The sequence below is a fragment of the Pan troglodytes genome, chromosome 9 (genome assembly GCF_028858775.2).
Source record: "Pan troglodytes isolate AG18354 chromosome 9, NHGRI_mPanTro3-v2.0_pri, whole genome shotgun sequence".
Lineage (NCBI taxonomy): Eukaryota > Metazoa > Chordata > Mammalia > Primates > Hominidae > Pan > Pan troglodytes.
This window is the reverse complement of record NC_072407.2, coordinates 5,340,853-5,365,201: the sequence shown is the minus strand read 5'-3', so window position 1 is coordinate 5,365,201 and position 24,349 is coordinate 5,340,853. Positions and strand designations below refer to the sequence as shown.

The following is a 24,349-nucleotide window of genomic DNA, read 5'->3' as shown; positions in this document are numbered from 1 at the left end:
GGGAAGGGGTGGGGCCTGCTCTGGGGAAGGGTTGGGCCTCTCCTAGGAAAGGGGTGGGGCCTGCTCTGAGGAAGGGGAGGGGCCCATCCTAGGAAAGGAGTGGGGCCTACTCTGGGAAGGGGCAGGGCTGTCTGGGGAAGGACTGGGGTCAGGGCTCATGCTCTCCTGGAGCTTCCCGGGTAGCCTCTGCTTTAAAGGACACAGCAGGGAAGAGCAGGCAGGGGCCTAGCCGTACCCGTGTCCACGCTGCATCGCCAGGGGAAGCCCCTCTTCGCAGCTGCAAGCTGGGAGACAGATGAGGAAACTGGAGGGAGCCTGACCACCTCTTCCTTACCAGGTCTCTGGCCGCAGTGCCCCCACCCCGCCCTGCCCATTTCCTGGCCTGTGCAGGGACTGCTGGGCCCAGGGGTCACAGCCAGGCAGAGATGTGATAGGTTTTGGGGGTGGACCAGAAACAGGCCACACTCGAAATGACCCAAGGATGGCTCTGGGGTTCATGCTGACAGCTTCATGGAAGGGCCAGTTCTGAAGCACCCAGAATCCCCACGTGGCTATGCCAGAGGCTCTAGGGTGGCCTCAGGGGCTCCATGGCAGGCCCAGGCCAACTGACCGCCCAGGAGGTCCCTAGGCCTAGACAGTGTGGGCTCCTGGGGCCACCAGAGGGGATGAGCAGGTCCTTTGGGGGGCTGTCCTGGGCCAAGTGGGGCAGTTGAAAGACCCCAGGCCCGAGCGGGCTCCAGGACCCAGGGTGGTGCTGATGAGCTGGGATGTCCCAACTGGCTTCGGACCCCAGGGTTGCTGCTCAACCGCGGCCCTCCCTGGGGTCAGATGGGGGAGAGGGCAGCTAGGGGAGGGCAGCTAGGGGAGGGCAGTGGCCTCAGCCCCCTGCCAGGAGCCAAGCTCAGTGGCTCATGCTTGTAATCCTAGTACTTTGGGAGGCTGAGGTGGGAGGATCACTTGAACCCAGGAAGGAGTTTGAGACCAGCCTGGGCAACATAGTCAGACCCTGTCTCTGCAAAACAAACAAAACTATGCAAAAATCACGTGCCTGTTACTTTAGTAAAACAAAGGATTGTTTTGAAAGATAAGAACAAAAAGCAAAAAGCTCTTAAAAATTAGCCAATCATGGTGCCACATGCCTGTACAACTATTTGGGAGGCAGGACAGCAGGAGGTGGGACCTGTTGCACCCTGAGGACCCGTCACGCCCAGGGGACCCGTCACGCTCTGGGGACCCATCACACCTGGGGACCTGTCATGCCCTGAGGACCTGTCACACCCTGGGGACCCATCACACCTGGGGACCCATCACACCTGGGGACCTGTCACACCCTGGGGACCCGTCACACCTGAGGACCCGTCACACCTGGGGACCCGTCACACCCTGGGGACCCGTCACACCTGGGGACCCGTCACACCCTGGGGACCCGTCACACCCTGGGGACCCGTCACACCTGGGGACCCGTCACACCTGGGGACCCGTCGCACCCTGGGGACCCGTCACACCTGGGGACCCGTCACACCTGGGGACCCGTCACACCCTGGGGACCCGTCACACCTGGGGACCCGTCACACCCTGGGGACCCGTCACACCTGGGGACCCGTCACACCCTGGGGACCCGTCACACCTGGGGACCCGTCACACCTGGGGACCCGTCACACCCTGGGGACCCGTCACACCTGGGGACCCGTCACACCCTGGGGACCCGTCACACCCGGGGACCCGTCACACCCTGGGGACCCGTCACACCCGGGGACCCGTCACACCCTGGGGACCCGTCACACCCGGGGACCCGTCACACCCTGGGGACCCGTCACACCTGGGGACCCGTCACACCCTGGGGACCCGTCACACCTGGGGACCCGTCACACCCTGGGGACCCGTCACACCTGGGGACCCGTCACACCTGGGGACCTGTCACACCCTGGGGACCCGTTGTGCCCTGGCTTTGGAAGTGTGGAGCCCAGCCCAGGTGTCTGCCCTCCTGAGGGTTTCGTCACATGTAAGGGGTGTGGCACAGCCTTGTAGTCTGGGGACAAATGTCCTCCCCTTTGACCTCAGAGGATGCTCGAGGTTGGATCACTGTGCTTAGAGGCCTCGGCCTCCCCACACACACCTGCTGCCTTTGACAGGAGACACCAGGCACCTGCTCTGGGCCAAGCAGCCTCCATTGGCTCCACCCAGAAGCCAGGGGCTCAGCTCTCCAACATGAGTGGGCACTGTGCCCAGGGTCCACAGCCAGTGCCCCCTGTCCAGCTGGGTCTGTGGAGCCAACCAGAACTTCTGCAGGTTTGAAGGTATTGGCAGCTCTGCCTGGCAGCTCCCCAAAGCCCTGACGGGGCCACCAGGTCCTGGCCACATTTTGTCACTAGGCAGCAGGAGCTGACAGTGACCTGAGGACTAAGACCTTCTCCATTTTCGCAGTGTAGAGACCCAGGACAAGGCGCATCTCACATACACACGGCACATGCAGACACGTGTGCAAACAAGCAAATGCTCGCACGCTCATGCACACACACATGTGCACACACACATCACATACACGGCACATGCAGACACGTGTGCACACAAGCAAATGCTCACACGCTCATGCACACACACACGTGCACACACACATCACATACACGGCACATGCAGACACGTGTGCACACAAGCAAATGCTCACATGCACATACACACGCACGTGTGCACACACATCACATACACACGGCACATGCAGACACGTGTGCAAAGCAAATGCTCACACGTGCATGCACGCACGCACGCACACACACACACCGCCTCCCCAGGGCCACCCGATCCCCGGGGCTACACACTCACACACACACACACCCTCTCCCCAGGGCCACCTGACCCTCGGGGCTACACACACACACAGACACCCTCCCCAGGGCCACCTGACCCTCGGGGCTACACACACACACACACACATCCCCTCCCCAGGGTCACCTGACCCTCGGGGCTACACACACACACACACGCACACACCCTCCCCAGTACCACCTGACCCTCGGGGCTACACACACACGTGCGCATGTGCACATACACACACACACCCTCCCCAGGGCCACCTGACCCTCGGGGCTACACAAAGGCCCCACCAACCATGGAAAGCCTGGGAGATGGCTGTGAAGGAACCCAGGGCTCTTTTCACAGATTCAGGGCCAGGGGATTCCTACAAGGGAATCTGACCACATTTTGACAGCCCCGTGGGGGTTTTGCCCAGGGTGAGAATGGGGAGCGGAGGGCAGGCAGCCCCCACGTCCCCTGTGCATTTGGTACAAGGGATTTGCCAACCGCGTGGCGTGTGTGTGGTGTCCCCGTGTCCTGCACGCAGAGCCTGGTGGCCTCCGCCATGCACAGTGGCCAAGCCGCACCCCTGCAGCACCAACCTAAACCACACAGTGCAGCATGTCTCCCTGAGTTTATTATTGGAAAGCAAGGACTGAACAAAGACTCAGACAATAAATATCTGAAGAGAGGAAGCCGAGCTTAGGAGGCTCAGAGGGTCCGGGGGCGGTAAAGCTGTGGAGGGCAGTGAAGGGGGCTGTGCCCACCCCGCTCACCCGCTCCCCAGATGCCTAGGGGAGCGCCTGGACCGGTGGGAGGTGCCGGTGGGGAGCCCGCAGACAGTGTCCTGGCACTGGCAGCTCTCGATGTGGGTGTAGGTGTGTGTCAGCGAGCCGCCATTGGGGCAGCTCAGGACCACCTCACGCTGGCTGGTTTTCTCCTCTTTGCAGCAGGAGCAGCTGTGGTCCAGGGCCTGGGCCTTGGCCGAGTACCTGGGGGGAGGGCGGAGTGAGGGGTGACCTTCCGGGGCCAGCGCTGGCCTCTCGCCTCCCTGGGGTCTCCACCACCCCCTCCAGGCACACTCCCAGCCTGGGACTCACATGACAAATGTCCCGCAGGACCCGGAGCAATGATTCATGAGGACGGTCTTGGTGCAGCCAGCATACGAAACCTCCGTGGTGACGGGGACGGTGGAGCAGGGCACCCTGGTCTCATTGCGAGGGGTGCCTGGGGAGAGCGGGCAGTGTCTCAGGGCAGGGCGTCCACATCTTCGAGGAGGCTCGCCCTCGCTGCATCCCCTCCCCAGGCTCGGCCTCAGCCCCCAGCCCTCACTGCCCACCCGGCGGCCATTGTCCAGCCTCCAGCCACCCCAGGCGGGGCTGAGGGCACCAGCCCTTGTGCCCCCACCCTGCCTACCCCCCAGGCTGTGCCCTGTACTCACAGGTCTTGCAGCATCCATTGGGCATGAGTGTGATGGAGCCCTAGAGGGAAAGGAGAATGAGCCCGGGACCCCCAGACATTCCTGGGGATGAGAGCACCTTCCCACCATGCCGTGGGTGGGGGTAGCTGCTGCAGAAAGCCCCAGGCAAAGCCTCCTGCGGCAGCTCAGACCAGGCCCGAGGTCACCGTCACAGCACTGGGGCCCCAGCCCCCAAGAACACCAGGCACCCCCACTCCCGGCAGAGCACACACAGCCAGGCCCCAGGTGGCCAGCTCACCGGGATGCAAATGCTGGCATCGAAGTTGGGGCAGGTGATGTTGGAGACGGACGAGATGAGCTGGTTGTGGATCTTCACGCAGCTGAAGAATGTGCAGTTGTTCTTCGGGTCGCTCTTGAAGTCCCCGGGCTGTGGGGCAGGGAGCTCTGGTGAGGGAGGGCAGCAGGCCCAGCCCCAGCCCAGCCAGGAAGACACCCTGGAGACACCTGGCCGGGGAGGCTTCCTGGTGGGGCCCAGGGCCACAGGACAAGTGACATGGGCGGGGCCCCACATCAGGCACCAGCCTGGAGCCCACACAACCCTCCAAGGTCTGTCCGTGTTCTAACTCTGAATCTATGAATGTGACCTGCCTTGGAAAGGGGGTCTTTGAAGGTGTCATTAAGTGAAGGATCCTAAGATGAGATCATCCTGCTTGGGGGGCCTAAATCCTTAAAAGGGAGAGGAGAGGCAGACACAGGGAAGGAAACCTCGTGGTCACAGCCAAGGGGCACCTAGAGTGACCAGAGGCTGGGAAGGGTCCTTGCCTAGCGCCTCCGAGGGAGCACAGCCCTGAGGCCCTTTGCTCTACGGATTTCTGGGCTGCAGAACCAGGAGAATCGCTTTCTGCCCTGAAGACGCCTGCTCATTTGTCATGGCAGCCCCAGGGAGCCCATCACAGCTGCGCCCAGGACTGGGAGGACTCAGCTGGGGGATCCTGGGTGGCCCGCGCCTTGCCCTGGGCTCAAGCAACCCAGCCGCGTCGGGGCCGGCAGTGCACACCTACCTTCAGGATGACGTGCTGGTTGTCGGGCCGTTTGATAATACAGTGCGTCTGTTCACACTTCTTACAGCACTCCCCGGGGGCCTCCATGAGTTCGAAGCCCTGCGCACATAGACACACCACTGCAGCTGAACTCCCAGGCCGTACCCCACACCACACAAAGCCTGCAGGGCTGCCGAGACCCCCCACCTCGAGGAGGCCCCAGGCTGGGCAGGTGTCAGGATGGAGACGTAGGGACAGGGACAGGTTGGCGTTGAAAGGAGGAAAGAAAGGGTCACGATGCAGACATGGGCCTGGGTGCTTGTCTGGGAGGAGGGAAAAGGGCAGGCTGAAGGAGGAGGGTGGCCGCTTACAGGGCTGCAGGAGGTGTTGCAGGGCACGTGGCTGCAGGCGATGACGTTGAGCAGGGTGTTGTTGTCCACCTTGTCCGTGCACACGCAGTCCTGGCACTTGGAGGAATAAACTGGAGAACCGGGCTTCGGGCACAGGGAGAGACATGAGGCAGGGGCCTCTCCAGCATCCCAGCCAGCCCAACAGCCTGCCAGGACCCCCACGCTGCAGCCACCCTCCTCCCCTCCTCCCCGTCACCCAGCCCAGGGCTCACCTGGTACTCAGCATTCCCGTGAACGCACACCCCCTTGGACTCTTGGGAGAAAGAACGGAGAAGGCCGTTCATTGGAGACTGCCCCAGGGCGGCCACCTGGCCAGACTCCCACTCCCGGTGCACACCCAGTGGATGGAGCGAGCGCTCAGGGCTGGGGTGGGTGCATCAGTCAAGCATACAGCCATCTGTGTCCCCAGAATCTGAGACCCCCAGGAGGGAGCCAACCCCCTTACAGCCACCCCACCCCGGGCGGCAGCCTCCTCCCTGCCCTGCCCACCAGCCCTGCTTACCACACCAGTAAAAGGGACAGCACCTTCCAGGCACCATCTTGCTCTTCACTTCGAATCCCAGCGGGCATACGGGGGGCTTCTCTTTGCACAGGCTGGTGTTGCACTCTGAAGACAGGGTGTGCACATGGCCGTGAGGGTGGCTCCTCCCAGGCCAAGCCCCCGGGGCCACTGCACAGGCTGGTGTTACACTCTGAAGACAGGGTGCGCACGCGGCCGTGAGGGTGGCTCCTCCCAGGCAAAGCCCCCAGGGCCACTGCACAGGGTCGGGCCTCCAGCACCTCCAAGGGTCCCCTCCCCACCCAGGTCAGGCCCTGCAGCAGGGATGCCTGGACTGGGCCCAGCGGCCCCCTCCCAAGCCCTCTCAAGGGGCACAGCAGAGGCCCCCAAGCCAGCTGTTTCCTCACTTGCCAAGGAGGGGACAGCAGGCAGCCCAGCAGCCTACAGGGATGTGTGCACCCCTGAGAGGTGGCGTGGGCCCCAGGGGATGGCCTTACTGCAGACGGTAATGTTGCAGCAGGTGTCGGCGGGGTTGACCTCCGTGGCGAGGTAGGTGCCGTCTTCCACGCAGTGGGTAACGGGCTTCTGGCTGCACCTCTTGGGCTGACAGATGATGCCACTTCCACCCTCCAGGCAGACACAGTTCTTGCAGTCGAACTCAAAGTGCTCCCCAAACTGCAGGGAAAGAAGGGTGAGTTGAGAGGACAGGTGGCGCCAGGCAGGCCCCGCCTCACCACAGCCCCAGAGCTGCAGCTGTGGTCAGCGGGGAGAAACAGCTACCCTGAGCAGAGTGCTGAGAAACAGCTACCCTGAGCACAGTTTTCCTGGGGGAAAACCGTGTCCCTCCTCACTTCTGAGCACACCAGGCAGGTTCTGGGATAGGACAGTAGCTGCTCATTCACTGATATCACAAAGCCATGACCTGCTCACCAGCATCTGCCAGCAGGAGCTTGGCACGTGGCAAATTCTCCACTCAGGCCTCTTAGGTTTGTGCAGAATTTAGCTAAGGAATCAGCCACATGGCTGCTACCACAGGTAGGAGGCATGGGCAGCACAGAGGTGGCCAAGATGTCATGTCAGAGCTTCTAGACAGAGTATCATATGACCAATGGGTGGTGAATGGAGGGAGGGAGAATGGATGGATAAATGGGTGGATGGTGGGTGGATGGTGGATGGATGGATGGATGGATGGGTGGATGGATGGATGTTGGATGGTTGGGTGGATGGATGGGTGGGTGGATGCGTGGATGGATGGGAGGGTGGATGGTAGATGGATGGTGGATGGATGGATGGATGGTGGATGGTTGGGTGGATGGATGGGTGGGTGGATGGGTGGATAGGTGGGTGGGTGGATGGTAGACAGATGGTGGGTGGGTGGATGGATGGATGGATGGATGGGTGGATGGATAGGTGGGTGGGTGGATGGTAGACAGATGGTGGATGGATGGATGGATGGGTGGGTGGGTGGATAGTAGACAGATGGTGGATGGATGGATGGATGGATAGGTGGGTGGGTGGATGGTAGATGGATGATGGGTGGATGGATGGATGGTGGATGGTTGGGTGGATGGTGGATGGTAGATGGATGGTGGATGGATGGGTAGGTGGATGGATGGATGAATGAATGGATGGATGGATGGATGGATGGATGGATGGATGGATGAGTGGGTGGGTGGGGGGCTGCATAGATGAGTGGGTGATGACTAGGTAGGTGGAAGGATGGATGGAGGGGTAGGTGAGTGGGTAGATGGGTGCACAGGTGGATGAGTGGGTGGGTGGAAGGATGGGTGGGTGAGTGGGTGGTGTCCCTGCCAACTCAGCCATCCAGGACTTAGATGACCTCATTCCTCAATCTTTGAGGCTCCAGGTTTTCATGTCCATCCCTCACTCCCCAGAATTCAGAATTTGTGGGAGGATCCCCCAGCAACACGGTGGGGCCTACCTCTCTGGGCACATTGTCAGGTCCCACACAGCCTAGGAAGAGGGAAGAAACAAGTTGTGTTAGCAGAGTCCTTGTGCAGCAGGGAGCAGGGGTGGGGGTGGTCAGCCTCCTGGTCCCAGCCTCCATGGACACCCAGGAGACAAGTTGTGTTAGCAGAGTCCTTGTGCAACAGGGAGCAGGGGTGGGGGGTGGTCAGCGTCCTGGTCCCAGCCTCCGTGGACACCCAGGAGGAGGCAGGAGGGGACAGTGTGAGTGGGTGGCCTACCGCAGGTCTTCACGCAGACATCATAGCCAGGAGCGTAGTTCATGGTGCCCTCAGGACAGAAGCAGCCTTCCACCAGGACTGCGTTGTTCTGCTGGGAGGAGCTGGGGGCGGGAGGGCATTGTCAGACAGGTGGGGTGGGGCTGGGGAGCTGGCAGGTGGGACTGCTATGCCCGGATGATGCCACCCTCCGCACTGCAGAAGGCAAGCCCACGGTCCTGGTGGACCCTCAAACAACATACCTGGATTTGCACGTGGGCTCTTCTGCAGGGCCACAGGCCTGATACTCCCTGTGAGATGGGCACTCCACCACTGCGGGACATGGGCAGAGGTCAGAGGGCTGCCTCATGTCAGGCGGAGGAGCCTGGACCCCCTTGAGTGACAGCTGCCCAGTGCCCCACACACGGAGGAGGGTGACCAGCTGCCTGGGCATCAACCTCCGCCCTCGAGGTTGTCCCAAGCTGGGTGGTGGGCACCCAGTTGCATTTAGCGATGCTGGCAGAAGCCCCAGCACCTCAGCGCCTCCAGCCTGGCCTTCCCCACCCCATGGCCCCAGCCCTGGTCTCACACCCACCATCTCTGCGTCCCTGGCCGCAGCCCACCTAGGTCTAGCTTCAGGCTGGGCACAGCACCTGGCAGAGCCTAGAGACCACGTCTGGCCTGCAGGCCCCCAGCTCCAGGGCAGGGGCAGATGGGCACTTACAGCAGGCCCCATGCGTGTGGTTCCGCCAGTCGAGGCAGACGTTCTGCTGGGCGCAGAGGGCTGCGTAGGCCTGCAGACTGGCGCACTCCAGGCTCGAGCCTGGCATGAAGCAGCTGTCGAACACGCAGGCATCGTAGTAGTGCTGCGGGGGCACCAGTGCGTGGCACTGGGCAAACAGGCTGCGCAGGGAGAGGCACAGGTCACACTCAGGTGGCACCTGCCTCTCCCCTGCTCCCTACCCCAGCGTCTCTGCCCGGACTGTCCTCCTGGAGTCCGGCACCCGCCAGAGAGGCACCTGTGGCTGATGGAGGGTCAAGGGACAGGCCAGCCAGGGGGACAGCTCAGGGACAGACCAAGGGATGGCCGAGCAAGGTGGCTCTGCAGTCCGGCTCCCAGAGATAGAAGCCATGTCTATGTGGTCATCAGCTTCAGGACCCCCTCCAGCAACCCTGGCAGATGGACACCTAGCCTGTACCTGGCCCCTATACTTCCAGGGACAGGATGCTGACCCCCCATGACTGCCAGCGTTAGGAGCACCCCCTCTCTGTCAAAGCCCAAATCTGCCCTCCCAATATCAGCCCTGAGCTCTGTCCTGGGGTGACTGGTTTACTCCGGGCCTCACACTCGGCCAGCCCTGCACCTTCCCGGGAGCCAGGAGAGACTGTGGAGTTCAACAAAGGCACAGGCCGGACGTGGCAGCTCAGCCCCGTGGAACCCAAGGGCCTGGGTCCTGGACCCTGTGGCGACCTAGCGCCTGATCCTGGTTCCGCGGCTCCGTGCCTTCCCAGCCCCAGCGCCAGGCCCCACGCGCTGCCTCCTTCCTCTTTGCAAGAGCCGGGGGCTGGGGCACAGAGGCCCTCAGCTTATTGGTGTCATGGCCACAGGCAGGCCTGGGCGGGGTCACCTGTCCTTGATGAGCTGGCAGAGGGGAGATGGGGTGCAGTCCTTGTGTGGGGTTGTTTTGCCGCCCCCGGGCACAGTGACGGCCGGGCGCTTGGTCGTGGAGCTGCTGTGGGGGCAGTGTGGCTTGGAGGGGTCGTTCACCAGCCACTGGTCGGCCGCAGCCTCACAGTTGGAGATGATCTCCCCGCTGGGCAGAATGCAGTCGTCGGAGGTGGTGTTGGTGCAGGTGCCTGTATCAGTGAGAGAGGCCACGTTGCAGACAGGGTAAGCCCTGCCCTTCTCCAGCCCAGATGCCCAGGACCAGCCAGCCAGGGCCGAGGGCAGAGACCAGGCCAGGCCCCCTCCTGTTGGCTCCTCACAGGGACTGAACCCGGGTGATGGCCACAGCAGCCCCGAGCAGCGGGGCAAGAGGCCCACAGCCGGGCCCATGGGTGTTTACATGCAGCCTCAGCCTCAGCCTGGCCTGGCCACCCGCCCTGGGGCAGGACATGGGGGCACAGGGGACGGTGGCAGCCGTGGGGGCCTCAGGGGCCATGGGGGTCACGGAACTCACCACACTGGCCCTTGGTGTTGTTGCCAAACCGGTGGTAGGGCAGCCTGACGGAGAAGGACAGGCCATTGTAGGAGACGAGGACACCCAGCTCGGGGATGTCCACCACGTAGTTGATGCCAGACTGGTACACCTCCAGCCCGTACTTCTTGTAGGGCAGCGCCACCGCCTGCCTGTTCACCTGCACCTGCGGCCGACACACCATGGGAGCTGCAGCTGCCTCGGTCCTCTCCTTGGGAGAGCTCCAGGGCTGCCCCACCCCGCCTGCTCTCTGATCTACACATGTAGGGAGAGGGCCCTGCCTACCCCGCTTTCCTGCCCCCTTTCTTGCTCCCACTCCACTGCTCCCAACCAGACCCTGGTCCCATGGGTGAGCCAGTGAAGGAGCTCTCCTGGGAGCACCTGGGGACTGTGGAGCCCCGTGCAGGCTCCCAGGGCCTCCTGAGCCTCAGAACCAATGATTCCCCTGCAAGTAGGGGCATCTCAGCCAAGGGTGTGCAGAGCCCTGTCCCTGACTCTGTCCTCAGGAGGCAGCTTCTGCTGCAGAGACTGTGCCCAGCATGGCATGGTGCCAGGGCTCGAGGGGCCCAGGACACACCTGGAGGGCCTGCAGGAAGAGCTGATATGTCCCGGAGCCAGTCGCCCACCCCATCCTACCTTCTAGCCCGGCTCTAGGAGAGGCTATGCCTCGGCACCCCCACAGCCCAGTCCTCTGGCCCCTGGGGAACCAGGGTGCATTGGGGCCCATGTCAGCACCCGCCTCCATGCCAGCCTCCTGTGGCCACACTGTGCCTACCTGCACCTGCATGGGCATCATATGCACAGTCTTGATCAGCACCTCCTGGGTCTCGTGGCGCACGATGAGGGTGCGGGGGCAGGACACCTTGTCGTTGGGATCGCAGTGGTAGTTGTCGATGTAAACTCCGAAGTTGTCCACGGAGGGGCTGATCTCCTCCACCAGCACGTAGGTGCAGTTGCCCTGGTAGCTGTAGTAGAGTCCATCGAAGGTGACATAGTGCGGGTCGCCCCAGCCCGTGCAGTAGCCTGCAAGGGAGCCGGAGTGAGCCGTGCCGCCTGTGCCCCTCGGCCGGGGTCGGGTGCAAGGGCTGGGCTGGGGCACAGTCAGGAAGAGCCAGCAGGAAGCTGGGGCCTGAAAACCCCACTCCTGTGCGTGGGCACGGGGACATCTGAGCTGCACTTGCCCTGGCGCACCCACAGTGGCCCATTCTGCAGGACGGACCAGGGTTCAAACTTCAACTCAGCCCCCTCTTGCCTCAGAAGCACCCTTGTTCCAGGGAGGGGCCCTAACTCCACCAGGCAAGCCCTCCACCTGCCCAGGCCCTCCCCACCCAATGAGGCAAAAGCAGGGCTGTGAGAAGACCCTCAGAAGTCACCCAGCCTCAGCGAACACCACAGTGGGATCTGTGCCCAAGGAGCTTCAGCCCTTCCGCCCCCGGGAGACAGGCCCTGCAGCCCCCACCCACAGAGAGGGCAGGAGATGCGGGGAAGGCCTGGGGGCCCCGGACTCACAGTCACACTCCCAGTGCCAGCAGCAGCCGTCAGGGTCCTCAACGCGCACGGGTTGGAGGCCGTTAGAGCAGGTGGGCATGGGCGGCGGCTCACACTCCACCTTCACGATCTCCACCGTGTTGTTGTACTTGCACGTGGCCATGAAGCAGTCGCACAGCCACCAAGTCTCGTTCTCCTGGGGGCGGGAGGCAAGGGACGGTCAGGGGGACCGGCACAGGATGGGGTGGTCTGCGCTCAGGAGGGGCGGGTGCTGAGCCGGGAGGCTGGAGGCCGAAGTGGCTTCCACGGACCTCACTGCAGCCAGCCACCTCGCCAGGCACGGCGGGGCACAGTGAAAATGTGGAGGGCTCGGCAGACCCGGCACCCAAGGGTTGCTGGAGGCCTCGGCCCTCAGACGACCAGCAGGAAGTGGTGCCTGGGGCCTCGGCTGCCCGGACATGCTGCGCGGAGTGCCGTGGGGACAAAGCCGCCTGCAGCCCACTGACCTGTCTGGGAGGATCAAAGTCTGGGCACTCGGGGGGCTTGGTGCTGGGCGTCGGCTTGGAGGGCGTGGGCGATGGCTTGGAAGGCGTGGGCGTCGACTTGGAGGGCGTGGGCGTCGACTTGGAGGGCGTGGGCGTTGGGGAGGGCGTGGATGGGCAGGACCAGTTATAGAACTCCAACGTACAGCTCAGTGAGCAGTTGACGAAATAACAGGTGTCTCCGTATGTGCCGTTGTACACCTCCTCACCTGCGAAGGGAGACAGACCCACGATCACACCGTCCAGAGGCAGGGCTAGCCGCTGGACCCTGCGGAGGTCCCCACAGAGGCCACCCAAGGGAAGCCGTGCCCTGGACACAGCCACCCTCGACGGCTGCCGCCTCCTGAGACGCTCCCACTGCGATCTCAGCCCTGGCGCCTGACCCATCGGTACATGCCAGGGCCAGCCTCGGCCACCCGAGCACAGGATGTGAACAGCCTGAGTACCTGGTGCGTAGTAGGTGTCGTTCAGGACACAGCAGATAAGCACAGAGGAAGGGTAGGGCCTCAGGCCTGTGGTCGTGATGATGCTGGGTGTGGAGAGTGGGGTCGGCGTGGGGGTCCAGGCGCTGGTGGTGGTCGTCTGCACAGTGCTGGGGGTGGGGGCCGAAGATGACCCAGTCGTGGTACCGCGAGTGGGGGTGCCTGTGAGAGCAGGAGACACCAGTGAGGGCTGAGACGTTGCACATCTCAGATGCCACAGGGTCCCAACTGCCACTCCCCAGCTGCAAGGGAGCCAGACAGCCGACTGGGTGGCAGAACTGGAGGACCAAGGCCTCGTGCCCACCCCCCAGGCTCTCAGAGTCACCAGGCAGGTTGGAGCGGCAAGGCCAGTATCACCACAGCCGAGTGTCATGAGAGCCTGCAGGTGACCTGGCGCTCCGGCAGCAACACAGCTTGCTGGCCAAGCCGACGGCCAGCAAGAGGCGTCCAGAAGGCATTGGCTGCGGCACGCCGTCCACCAGGAAAAGGCCCCGAGGAGGCGCTGCAGCCAGAAGCAGGAGGACCCGCAGGCACCTCACTGGCAGCCTCTCTCTGCCCCCCAGCCTTGATGGGCTCCCACAGCACCGCATCACATAGCAGTGGGCCCCTGAAGAAGGCCATCTTATGGGCGAGCAGGATGGCCTAGGCTCCACTGCCCAGCACTGGCCGGTGTCAGCGGCTCCTAAGAAGGCTGTCCTATGGGCAAGTGGAATGGCCTTTGGCTTCACTGCCCAGCACTGGCCAGTGTCAGTGGCTTCTGCCCACACAGTGACCAAGCTTGGTGGGCAGGGAGGTGCCCAGAACGTGCCTGGAGCCTTCCTGGGACAGTCCTGCCCAGCATAAGGGAAGGAAGAAGCATCGCAGGCCAGAGGAACCGAGCGGCTCTGCTTACCTGGAGGGGACGTGGTGGTGCTGGGCGGTGGAGAAAGTGTGTGGCCTCCTCTCGTGGTCGTGGGTGCCGTGGGTGTGGAGGGTGGGGCCGTGCTGGTCGTCTCAATGGCAGGTGATAGGGTACTCAGAAGGGTGGTTGACTCCATGAGAGGGGAAGAGGTGGACCGAGAGGTCTGAGGGGTTGAGGACTCAGGCGGAGGTTTGGATGTGGTCAACTCAGCAGTGGGTGCTGTGCTTGTGCGGGTGGGGGGCCCCGTGCTTCCAGTGGTGGGTGTTGGGGTTGGGGTCACCGTAGTCGTGGTGGTGATGGGTGTCGATGTTGGGGTCTGTGTGCCGGTGGGTGTTGGAGTTGGTGTCACCGTAGTGGTGGCGGTGATGACGGTAGGGGTTGGGGTCTGTGTGCCGGTGGGTGTTGGGGTTGGGGTCACCGTAGTGGTGGTGGTGATGGGTGCTGTGGTTGGGGTCTGTGTGCTGGTGGGTGTTGGGGTTTGGGTCACCATAGTGGTGGTGGTGATGGGTGTCGCGGTTGTACTCTGTGTGCCGGTGGGTGTTGGGGTTGGGGTCACCGTAGACGTGGTGGTGATGTGTGTCGGGGTTGTACTCTGTGTGCCGGTGGGGGTTGGGGTTGGGGTCACCGTAGACGTGGTGGTGATGGGTGTCAGGGTTGTACTCTGTGTGCCGGTGGGTGTTGGGGTTGGGGTCACCGTAGACGTGGTGGTGATGGGTGTCGGGGTTGTACTCTGTGTGCCGGTGGGTGTTGGGGTTGGGGTCACCGTAGACGTGGTGGTGATGGGTGTCGGGGTTGTACTCTGTGTGCCGGTGGGTGTTGGGGTTGGGGTCACCTTAGTGGTGGTGGTGATGGGTGTCGATGTTGGGGTCTGTGTGCCGGTGGGTGTTGGGGTTGGGGTCACCGTAGTGGTGGTGGTGATGGGTGTCGTGGTTGGGGTCTGTGTGCCGGTGGGTGTTGGGGTTGGGGTCACCGTAGTGGTGGTGCTGATGGGTGTCAGGATTGGGGTCTGTGTGCCGGTGGGTGTTGGGGTTGGGGTCACCGTAGTGGTGGTGCTGATGGGTGTCGATGTTGGGGTCTGTGTGCCCGTGGGTGTTGGGGTTGGGGTCACCGTACTGGTGGTGGTGATGGGTGTCGGGGTTGTACTCTGTGTGCCGGTGGGTGTTGGGGTTGGGGTCACCATAGTGGTAGTGGTGATGGGTGTCGATGTTGCGGTCTGTGTGCCTGTGGGTGTTGGGGTTTGGGTCACCGTAGTGGTGGTGGTGATGGGTGTCGACGTTGGGGTATGTGTGCCGGTGGGTGTTGGGGTTGGGGTCACCGTAGTGGTGGTGGTGATGGGTGTCAGGGTTGTACTCTGTGTGCCGGTGGGTGTTGGGGTTGGGGTCACCATAGTGGTGGTGGTGATGGTGGTTGGGGTTAGGGTCTGTGTGCCAGTGGTTGTTGGGGTTGGAGTCACCGTAGTTGTGGTGATGGGTGTCGTAGTTGGGGTCTGTGTGCCGGTGGGTGTTGGAGTTGGTGTCACCGTAGTGGTGGTGATGGGTGTCGTGGTTGGGGTCTGTGTGCCGGTGGGTGTTGGGGTTGGGGTCACCGTAGTGGTGGTGGTGATGGGTGTGGGGGTTGTACTCTGTGTGCCGGTGGGTGTTGGGGTTGGGGTCACCGTAGTGGTGGTGGTGATGGGTGTCGGGGTTGTACTCTGTGTGCCGGTGGGTGTTGGGGTTGGGGTCACCGTAGTGGTGGTGGTGATGGTGGTTGGGGTTAGGGTCTGTGTGCCGGTGGGTGTTGGGGTTGGGATCACCGTAGTGGTGGTGATGGGTGTCGTGGTTGGGGTCTGTGTGCCGGTGGGTGTCGGAGTTGGTGTCACCGTAGTGGTGGTGATGGGTGTCGTGGTTGGGGTCTGTGTGCTGGTGGGTGTTGGGGTTGGGGTCACCGTAGTGGTGGTGGTGATGGGTGTCGGGGTTGTACTCTGTGTGCCGGTGGGTGTTGGGGTTGGGGTCACCGTAGTGGTGGTGGTGATGGGTGTCGATGTTGGGGTCTGTGTGCCGGTGGGTGTTGGGGTTGGGGTCACCATAGTCGTGGTGGTGATGGCTTTCGGGGTTGGGGTCTGTGTGCCGGTGGGTGTTGGGGTTGGGGTCACCGTAGTGGTGGTGGTGATGGGTGTCGATGTTGGGGTCTGTGTGCCGGTGGGTGTTGGCGTTGGGGTCACCGTACTGGTGGTGGTGATGGGTGTCGATGTTGGGGTCTGTGTGCTGGTGGGTGTTGGGGTTGGGGTCACCGTAATGGTGGTGCTGATGGGTGTCAGGGTTGGGGTCTGTGTGCCGGTGGGTGTTGGGGTTGGGGTCACCGTAGTGATGGTGCTGATGGGTGTCGATGTTGGGGTCTGTGTGCCCGTGGGTGTTGGGGTTGGGGTCACCGTAGTGGTGGTGGTGATGGCTGTCGGGGTTGGGGTCTGTGTGCCGGTGGGTGTTGGGGTTGGGGTCACCGTAGTGGTGGTGGTGATGGGTGTCGATGTTGGGGTCTGTGTGCTGGTGGGTGTTGGCGTTGGGGTCACCGTAGTGGTGGTGGCAATGGGTGTCGATGTTGGGGTCTGTGTGCCGGTCGGTGTTGGGGTTGGGGTCACCGTAGTGGTGGTGGTGATGGGTGTCGATGTTGGGGTCTGTGTGCCGATGGGTGTTGGGGTTGGGGTCACCGTAGTGGTGGTGATGGGTGTCGATGTTGGGGTCTGTGTGCCGGTGGGTGTTGGGGTTGGGGTCACCGTAATGGTGGTGCTGATGGGTGTCGGGGTTGGGGTCTGTGTGCCGGTGGGTGTTGGGGTTGGGGTCACCGTAGTGGTGGTGGTGATGGGTGTCGATGTTGGGGTCTGTGTGCCCGTGGGTGTTGGGGTTCGGGTCACCGTACTGGTGGTGGTGATGAATGTCGGGGTTGTACTCTGTGTGCCGGTGGGTGTTGGGGTTGGGGTCACCGTAGTGGTGGTGGTGATGGGTGTCGATGTTGGGGTCTGTGTGCCGGTGGGTGTTGGGGTTGGGGTCACCGTAGTGGTGGTGGTGATGGGTGTCGATGTTGGGGTCTGTGTGCCGGTGGGTGTTGGCGTTGGGGTCACCGTAGTGGTGGTGGTGATGGGTGTTGATGTTGGGGTCTGTGTGCCGGTGGGTGTTGGGGTTGGGGTCACCGTAGTGGTGGTGGTGATGGGTGTCGATGTTGCGGTCTGTGTGCCGGTGGGTGTTGGGGTTGGGGTCACCGTAGTGGTGGTGGTGATGGGTGTCGATGTTGGGGTCTGTGTGCCGGTGGGTGTTGGGGTTGGGGTCACCGTAGTGGTGGTGGTGATGGGTGTCGTGGTTGGGGTCTGTGTGCCGGTGGGTGTTGGGGTTGGGGTCACCGTAATGGTGGTGCTGATGGGTGTCGGGGTTGGCGTCTGTGTGCCGGTGGGTGTTGGGGTTGGGGTCACCGTAGTGGTGGTGCTGATGGGTGTCGATGTTGGGGTCTGTGTGCCCGTGGGTGTTGGGGTTGGGGTCACCGTAGTGGTGGTGGTGATGGGTGTCGGGGTTGTACTCTGTGTGCCAGTGGGTGTTGGGGTTGGGGTCACCGTAATGGTGGTGCTGATGGGTGTCGGGGTTGGCGTCTGTGTGCCGGTGGGTGTTGGGGTTGGGGTCACCGTAGTGGTGGTGGTGATGGTGGTTGGGGTTAGGGTCTGTGTGCCAGTGGTTGTTGGGGTTGGGGTCACCGTAGTGGTGGTGATGGGTGTCGTGGTTGGGGTCTGTGTGCCGGTGGGTGTTGGAGTTGGTGTCACCGTAGTGGTGGTGATGGGTGTCGTGGTTGGGGTCTGTGTGCCGGTGGGTGTTGGGGTTGGGGTCACCGTAGTGGTGGTGGTGATGGGTGTGGGGGTTGTACTCTGTGTGCCGGTGGGTGTTGGGGTTGGGGTCACCGTACTGGTGGTGGTGATGAGTGTCGGGGTTGTACTCTGTGTGCCGGTGGGTGTTGGGGTTGGGGTCACCGTAGTGGTGGTGGTGATGGGTGTCGATGTTGGGGTCTGTGTGCCGGTGGGTGTTGGGGTTGGGGTCACCGTAGTGGTGGTGGTGATGGGTGTGGATGTTGGGGTCTGTGTGCCCGTGGGTGTTGGGGTTGGGGTCACCGTACTGGTGGTGGTGATGGGTGTCGGGGTTGTACTCTGTGTGCCGGTGGGTGTTGGGGTTGGGGTCACCATAGTGGTAGTGGTGATGGGTGTCGATGTTGCGGTCTGTGTGCCTGTGGGTGTTGGGGTTTGGGTCACCGTAGTGGTGGTGGTGATGGGTGTCGATGTTGGGGTATGTGTGCCGGTGGGTGTTGGGGTTGGGGTCACCGTAGTGGTGGTGGTGATGGGTGTCAGGGTTGTACTCTGTGTGCCGGTGGGTGTTGGGGTTGGGGTCACCATAGTGGTGGTGGTGATGGTGGTTGGGGTTAGGGTCTGTGTGCCAGTGGTTGTTGGGGTTGGAGTCACCGTAGTTGTGGTGATGGGTGTCGTAGTTGGGGTCTGTGTGCCGGTGGGTGTTGGAGTTGGTGTCACCGTAGTGGTGGTGATGGGTGTCGTGGTTGGGGTCTGTGTGCCGGTGGGTGTTGGGGTTGGGGTCACCGTAGTGGTGGTGGTGATGGGTGTGGGGGTTGTACTCTGTGTGCCGGTGGGTGTTGGGGTTGGGGTCACCGTAGTGGTGGTGGTGATGGGTGTCGGGGTTGTACTCTGTGTGCCGGTGGGTGTTGGGGTTGGGGTCACCGTAGTGGTGGTGGTGATGGTGGTTGGGGTTAGGGTCTGTGTGCCGGTGGGTGTTGGGGTTGGGATCACCGTAGTGGTGGTGATGGGTGTCGTGGTTGGGGTCTGTGTGCCGGTGGGTGTTGGAGTTGGTGTCACCGTAGTGGTGGTGATGGGTGTCGTGGTTGGGGTCTGTGTGCCGGTGGGTGTTGGGGTTGGGGTCACCGTAGTGGTGGTGGTGATGGGTGTCGGGGTTGTACTCTGTGTGCCGGTGGGTGTTGGGGTTGGGGTCACCTTAGTGGTGGTGGTGATGGGTGTCGATATTGGGGTCTGTGAGCCGGTGGGTGTTGGGGTTGGGGTCACCATAGTCGTGGTGGTGATGGCTTTCGGGGTTGGGGTCTGTGTGCCGGTGGGTGTTGGCATTGGGGTCACCGTACTGGTGGTGGTGATGGGTGTCGATGTTGGGGTCTGTGTGCTGGTGGGTGTTGGGGTTGGGGTCACCGTAGTGATGGTGCTGATGGGTGTCGATGTTGGGGTCTGTGTGCCCGTGGGTGTTGGGGTTGGGGTCACCGTAGTGGTGGTGGTGATGGCTGTCGGGGTTGGGGTCTGTGTGCCGGTGGGTGTTGGGGTTGGGGTCACCGTAGTGGTGGTGGTGATGGGTGTCGATGTTGGGGTCTGTGTGCCGGTGGGTGTTGGCGTTGGGGTCACCGTAGTGGTGGTGGCGATGGGTGTCGATGTTGGGGTCTGTGTGCCGGTCGGTGTTGGGGTTGGGGTCACCGTAGTGGTGGTGGTGATGGGTGTCGATGTTGGGGTCTGTGTACCGGTGGGTGTTGGGGTTGGGGTCACCGTAGTGGTGGTGATGGGTGTCGATGTTGGGGTCTGTGTGCCGGTGGGTGTTGGGGTTGGGGTCACCGTAATGGTGGTGCTGATGGGTGTCGGGGTTGGGGTCTGTGTGCCGGTGGGTGTTGGGGTTGGGGTCACCGTAGTGGTGGTGGTGATGGGTGTCGATGTTGGGGTCTGTGTGCCCGTGGGTGTTGGGGTTGGGGTCACCGTACTGGTGGTGGTGATGAGTGTCGGGGTTGTACTCTGTGTGCCGGTGGGTGTTGGGGTTGGGGTCACCGTAGTGGTGGTGGTGATGGGTGTCGATGTTGGGGTCTGTGTGCCGGTGGGTGTTGGGGTTGGGGTCACCGTAGTGGTGGTGGTGATGGGTGTCGATGTTGGGGTCTGTGTGCCGGTGGGTGTTGGCGTTGGGGTCACCGTAGTGGTGGTGGTGATGGGTGTTGATGTTGGGGTCTGTGTGCCGGTGGGTGTTGGGGTTGGGGTCACCGTAGTGGTGGTGGTGATGGGTGTCGATGTTGCGGTCTCTGTGCCGGTGGGTGTTGGGGTTGGGGTCACCGTAGTGGTGGTGGTGATGGGTGTCGATGTTGGGGTCTGTGTGCCGGTGGGTGTTGGGGTTGGGGTCACCGTAGTGGTGGTGGTGATGGGTGTCGTGGTTGGGGTCTGTGTGCCGGTGGGTGTTGGGGTTGGGGTCACCGTAATGGTGGTGCTGATGGGTGTCGGGGTTGGCGTCTGTGTGCCGGTGGGTGTTGGGGTTGGGGTCACCGTAGTGGTGGTGCTGATGGGTGTCGATGTTGGGGTCTGTGTGCCCGTGGGGGTTGGGGTCACCGTAGTGGTGGTGGTGATGGGTGTCGGGGTTGTACTCTGTGTGCCGGTGGGTGTTGGGGTTGGGGTCACCGTAGTGGTGGTGGTGATGGGTGTCGCGGTTGTACTCTGTGTGCCGGTGGGTGTTGGGGTTGGGGTCACCGTAGTGGTGGTGGTGATGGTGGTTGGGGTTAGGGTCTGTGTGCCAGTGGTTGTTGGGGTTGGGGTCACCGTAGTGGTGGTGATGGGTGTCGTGGTTGGGGTCTGTGTGCCGGTGGGTGTTGGAGTTGGTGTCACCGTAGTGGTGGTGATGGGTGTCGTGGTTGGGGTCTGTGTGCCGGTGGGTGTTGGGGTTGGGGTCACCGTAGTGGTGGTGGTGATCAGTGTCGGGGTTGTACTCTGTGTGCCGGTGGGTGTTGGGGTTGGGGTCACCGTAGTGGTGGTGGTGATGGTGATTGGGGTTGGGGTCTGTGTGCCGGTGGGTGTTGGGGTTGGGGTCACCGTAGTGGTGGTGATGGGTGTCGTGGTTGGGGTCTGTGTGCCGGTGGGTGTCGGAGTTGGTGTCACCGTAGTGGTGGTGATGGGTGTCGTGGTTGGGGTCTGTGAGCCAGTGGGTGTTGGGGTTGGGGTCACCGTAGTGGTGGTGGTGATGGGTGTCGGGGTTGTACTCTGTGTGCCAGTGGGTGTTGGGGTTGGGGTCACCGTAGTCGTGGTGGTGATGGGTGTCGGGGTTGTACTCTGTGTGCCGGTGGGTGTTGGGGTTGGGGTCACCGTAGTGGTGGTGGTGATGGGTGTCGGGGTTGTACTCTGTGTGCCGGTGGGTGTTGGGGTTGGGGTCACCGTAGTCGTGGTGTTGATGGCTGTCGGGGTTGGGGTCTGCGTGCCAGTGGGTGTTGGGGTTGGGGTCACCATAGTGGTGGTTGTGAAGGCTGTCGGGGTTGTACTCTGTGTGCCGGTGGGTGTTGGGGTTGGGGTCACCGTAGTGGTGGTGGTGATGGGTGTCGGCGTTGTACTCTGTGTGCCGGTGGGTGTTGGGGTTGGGGTCCCCGTAGTCGTGGTGGTGATGGCTGTCGGGGTTGGGGTCTGTGTGCCGGTGGGTGTTGGGGTTGGGGTCACCGTAGTGGTGGTGGTGATGGGTGTCGGCGTTGTACTCTGTGTGCCGGTGGGTGTTGGGGTTGGGGTCCCCGTAGTGGTGGTGGTGATGGCTGTCGGGGTTGGGGTCTGTGTGCCGGTGGGTGTTGGGGTTGGGGTCACCGTAGTGGTGGTGGTGATGGGTGTCGGCGTTGTACTCTGTGTGCCGGTGGGTGTTGGGGTTGGGGTCCCCGTAGTCGTGGTGGTGATGGCTGTCGGGGTTGGGGTCTGTGTGCCGGTGGGTGTTGGGGTTGGGGTCACCATAGTGGTGGTGGTGATGGCTGTCGGGGTTGTACTCTGTGTGCCAGTGGGTGTTGGGGTTGGGGTCACCGTAGTGGTGGTGGTGATGGGTGTCGGGGTTGGGGTCTGTGTGCCAGTGGGTGTTGGGGTTGGGGTCATCGTAATGGTGGTGGTGATGGCGTTTGGGGTTAGGGTCTCTGTGGTGGTGGTTGTCATGGTGGTGGGTTGGGTGACACACTCACAGCACTGAACGTTGATCTCGTAGTTGAGGCAGAAGGCCATAGGGATGACCCCACCTGGCTTTTGGTCTTCATTTTTGCATACCAGCCCCACAGAGACATCACACACCACCGTTTGTCCAAGCTGTCCAATGGGAACATCAGGATACATGGTGGCTCTGCAAGAGATGTTAGCTGCCCAGCCTGGTCCACAGACGTCTCCAATCAATTCCATATCTCCACCTGGTTTGTGAAAGTTGGGTTTTCCAGAATCCAGCCAGCCAGTCCAATTGCAGACAGGCACGCATGGGATAGTAGGGGTTGTCGTTGAGAATGGTGAAAATGTAGCAGGAGTTATTGATGGAGGTAGAGGAGTAGTTGTTAGAGGGCTGGAAGTGGTGGTTGGTGAAGGGGTGGTCGTGGTGGTTGGTGGAGGGCTGGGAGTGGTAGTTGAGGAAGGGGTGGTTGTGGTGGTTATTGGAGAGCTGGGGGTGGTGGTTGGTGAAGGGGTGGTCGTGGTGGTTGTTGGAGGGCTGGGAGTGGTGGTTGGTGGAGGGGTGGTTGTGGTGGTTATTGGAGGCCTGGGAGTGGTGGTTGTTGGAGGGCTGGGAGTGGTGGTTGGTGGAGGGGTGGTTGTGGTGGTTGTTGGAGGGCTTGGAGCGGTGGTTGTTGGAGGGCTGGGAGTGGTGGTTGGTGGAGGGGTGGTTGTGGTGGTTGGTGGAGGGCTGGGAGTGGTGGTTGGTGGAGGGGTGGTTGTGGTGGTTGTTAGAGGGCTGGGAGTGGCGGTTGGTGGAAGGGTTGTAGTGCTGGTTGGTGGAGTGATGGGTGTAGTTGTTGGAGGGCTGGGAGTGGTGGTTGGTGGAGGGGTGGTTCTGGTCGTTGTTGGAGGGCTGGGAGTGGTGGTTGGTGGAGGGGTGGTTGTGGTGGTTGGTGGAGGGCTGGGAGTGGTGGTTGGTGGAGGGGTGGTTGTGGTGATTGTTGGAGGGCTGGGAGTGGTGGTTGGTGGAAGGATAGTAGTGCTGGTTGGTGGAGTGATGGGCGTAGTCGTTGGAGGACTGGGAGTGGTGGTTGGTGGAGGGGTGGTTGTGGTGGTTGTTGGAGGGCTGGGAGTGGTAGTTGGAGGGCTGGGAGTGGTGGTTGGAGGACTGGGAGTGGTAGTTGGAGGGCTGGGAGTGGTTGTTGGAGGGCTGGGAGTGGTGGTTGGAGGGCTGGGAGTGGTGGTTGGAGGGCTGGGAGTGGTTGTTGGAGGGCTGGGAGTGGTGGTTGGAGGGCTGGGAGTGGTAGTTGGAGGGCTGGGAGTGGTGGTTGGTGGAGGGGTGGTCGTGGTGGTTATTGGAGGGCTGGGAGTGGTGGTTGGTGGAGGGGTGGTCGTGGTGGTTATTGGAGGGCTGGGGGTGGTGGTTGGTGGAGGGGTGGTTGTGGTGGTGGTTGGAGGGCTGGGGGTGGTGGTTGGTGGAAGGGTGGTCGTGCTGGTTGGTGGAGGGCTGGGAGTGGTAGTTGGAGGGCTGGGAGTGGTGATACACTTATCCATGGGCCAGCAACAATTGACACGTATCTTGTAGTCGTAACACAGTCCAAATGGTCCATTTCCAAACTGGTCTTCATTCTTGCAAATGAACCCAACAGAGACATCGCACTGCACCTTCTGGCCTAGCTGCTCCAAGCTGAGGTGGGGATCCTTGACCGACCTGCACTCGATGTCCTCAGGGGCCCCGCAGACCCCATCAAATGTTTCTCGGTCGCCGCCGTCGCTGCCCCTGCTGGGGTGGTCCTCATTGATCCAGTCAGACCAGAGGCAGCACAGCTCTAGGGAAGCAAAACCAAGCTCTTGTCTTTCACACCTGGGGAGAGGCACCTCCAGGAAGCCACCAGGATTCAGAGGACCCAGGGACCTCCATGACCATCCCCCAGCTGCAATCTCTCTTTTCCCTGTCATTGCCAAAAAACCAGAGTGCAGGGCCAGAGAGCTCAGGGCTGGACACCACTTCCATCCTCATTTTGCAACTGAAAACCTGAGCCCAAAGAGACGGGGCCACCCAGAGCCACACCTGGGTGTGATGGACCCCTTCCTCAGCTATTTTCAATACTTTTTTTTCAAAGAATCAATAACAAGAGAGCTGCCCATTCCAGTAAGGAAGTGTGACGGAAGGGGCTTTGTCTCCACTCTTAACCAGCAATATTGTCACCGACAGCCAATCAGGTCTCACTTTAGCCCCTGGCCTCAGCAAACCATGAATGAAGTGGCCAAAATACATCCATCTTTGGTCCGTAAGCAGAGGAGTCCAGCCCCGCCAGCCTCACATCTGGGCCCTGAAGGAAGCATCCTGCAGGTGATTTTATAAGACTTCGCTCCTCCCACCCTGCTTGTCATCATGAATATCATCACCGTCACTTACTCGGAGTTGTTGATAAAACTGCAATAAAGCAGGAAGAAAAGAGGATATCATTATAT

General features: G+C 62.0%; 1 protein-coding gene and 1 long non-coding RNA gene across 2 annotated transcripts in view; one reads left to right on the top strand and one right to left on the bottom strand.

Annotated features, from left to right (window-relative positions):
- Positions 1–3,409: 3,409 nt before the first annotated feature.
- Positions 3,410–24,349, bottom strand: part of MUC2 (mucin 2, oligomeric mucus/gel-forming) — a 39,022-nt gene continuing 18,082 nt past the window's right edge. Inside the window, exons 29-52 of the mRNA XM_063783698.1 lie at positions 24,294–24,311; positions 19,169–23,703; positions 18,422–18,961; positions 14,728–18,388; positions 13,945–14,313; positions 13,017–13,214; positions 12,535–12,779; positions 12,050–12,224; positions 11,316–11,563; positions 10,523–10,706; positions 9,971–10,199; positions 9,067–9,245; positions 8,606–8,675; positions 8,367–8,467; positions 8,102–8,133; positions 6,657–6,834; positions 6,163–6,267; positions 5,873–5,913; positions 5,622–5,744; positions 5,272–5,370; positions 4,509–4,637; positions 4,232–4,271; positions 3,891–4,017; positions 3,410–3,782 (exon numbers count right to left, since the gene is read on the bottom strand). Coding sequence (XP_063639768.1) covers positions 3,563–3,782; positions 3,891–4,017; positions 4,232–4,271; positions 4,509–4,637; positions 5,272–5,370; positions 5,622–5,744; positions 5,873–5,913; positions 6,163–6,267; positions 6,657–6,834; positions 8,102–8,133; positions 8,367–8,467; positions 8,606–8,675; positions 9,067–9,245; positions 9,971–10,199; positions 10,523–10,706; positions 11,316–11,563; positions 12,050–12,224; positions 12,535–12,779; positions 13,017–13,214; positions 13,945–14,313; positions 14,728–18,388; positions 18,422–18,961; positions 19,169–23,703; positions 24,294–24,311 — 11,846 coding nt within the window. The 3' untranslated portion in view covers positions 3,410–3,562. The remainder of the gene's footprint in view (positions 3,783–3,890; positions 4,018–4,231; positions 4,272–4,508; positions 4,638–5,271; positions 5,371–5,621; positions 5,745–5,872; positions 5,914–6,162; positions 6,268–6,656; positions 6,835–8,101; positions 8,134–8,366; positions 8,468–8,605; positions 8,676–9,066; positions 9,246–9,970; positions 10,200–10,522; positions 10,707–11,315; positions 11,564–12,049; positions 12,225–12,534; positions 12,780–13,016; positions 13,215–13,944; positions 14,314–14,727; positions 18,389–18,421; positions 18,962–19,168; positions 23,704–24,293; positions 24,312–24,349) is intronic.
- LOC134807321 (uncharacterized) lies at positions 12,686–24,343 on the top strand. The gene is made up of 3 exons (XR_010147417.1): positions 12,686–13,019; positions 22,007–22,143; positions 23,524–24,343. It is a non-coding gene; the product is annotated as an uncharacterized LOC134807321 (long non-coding RNA).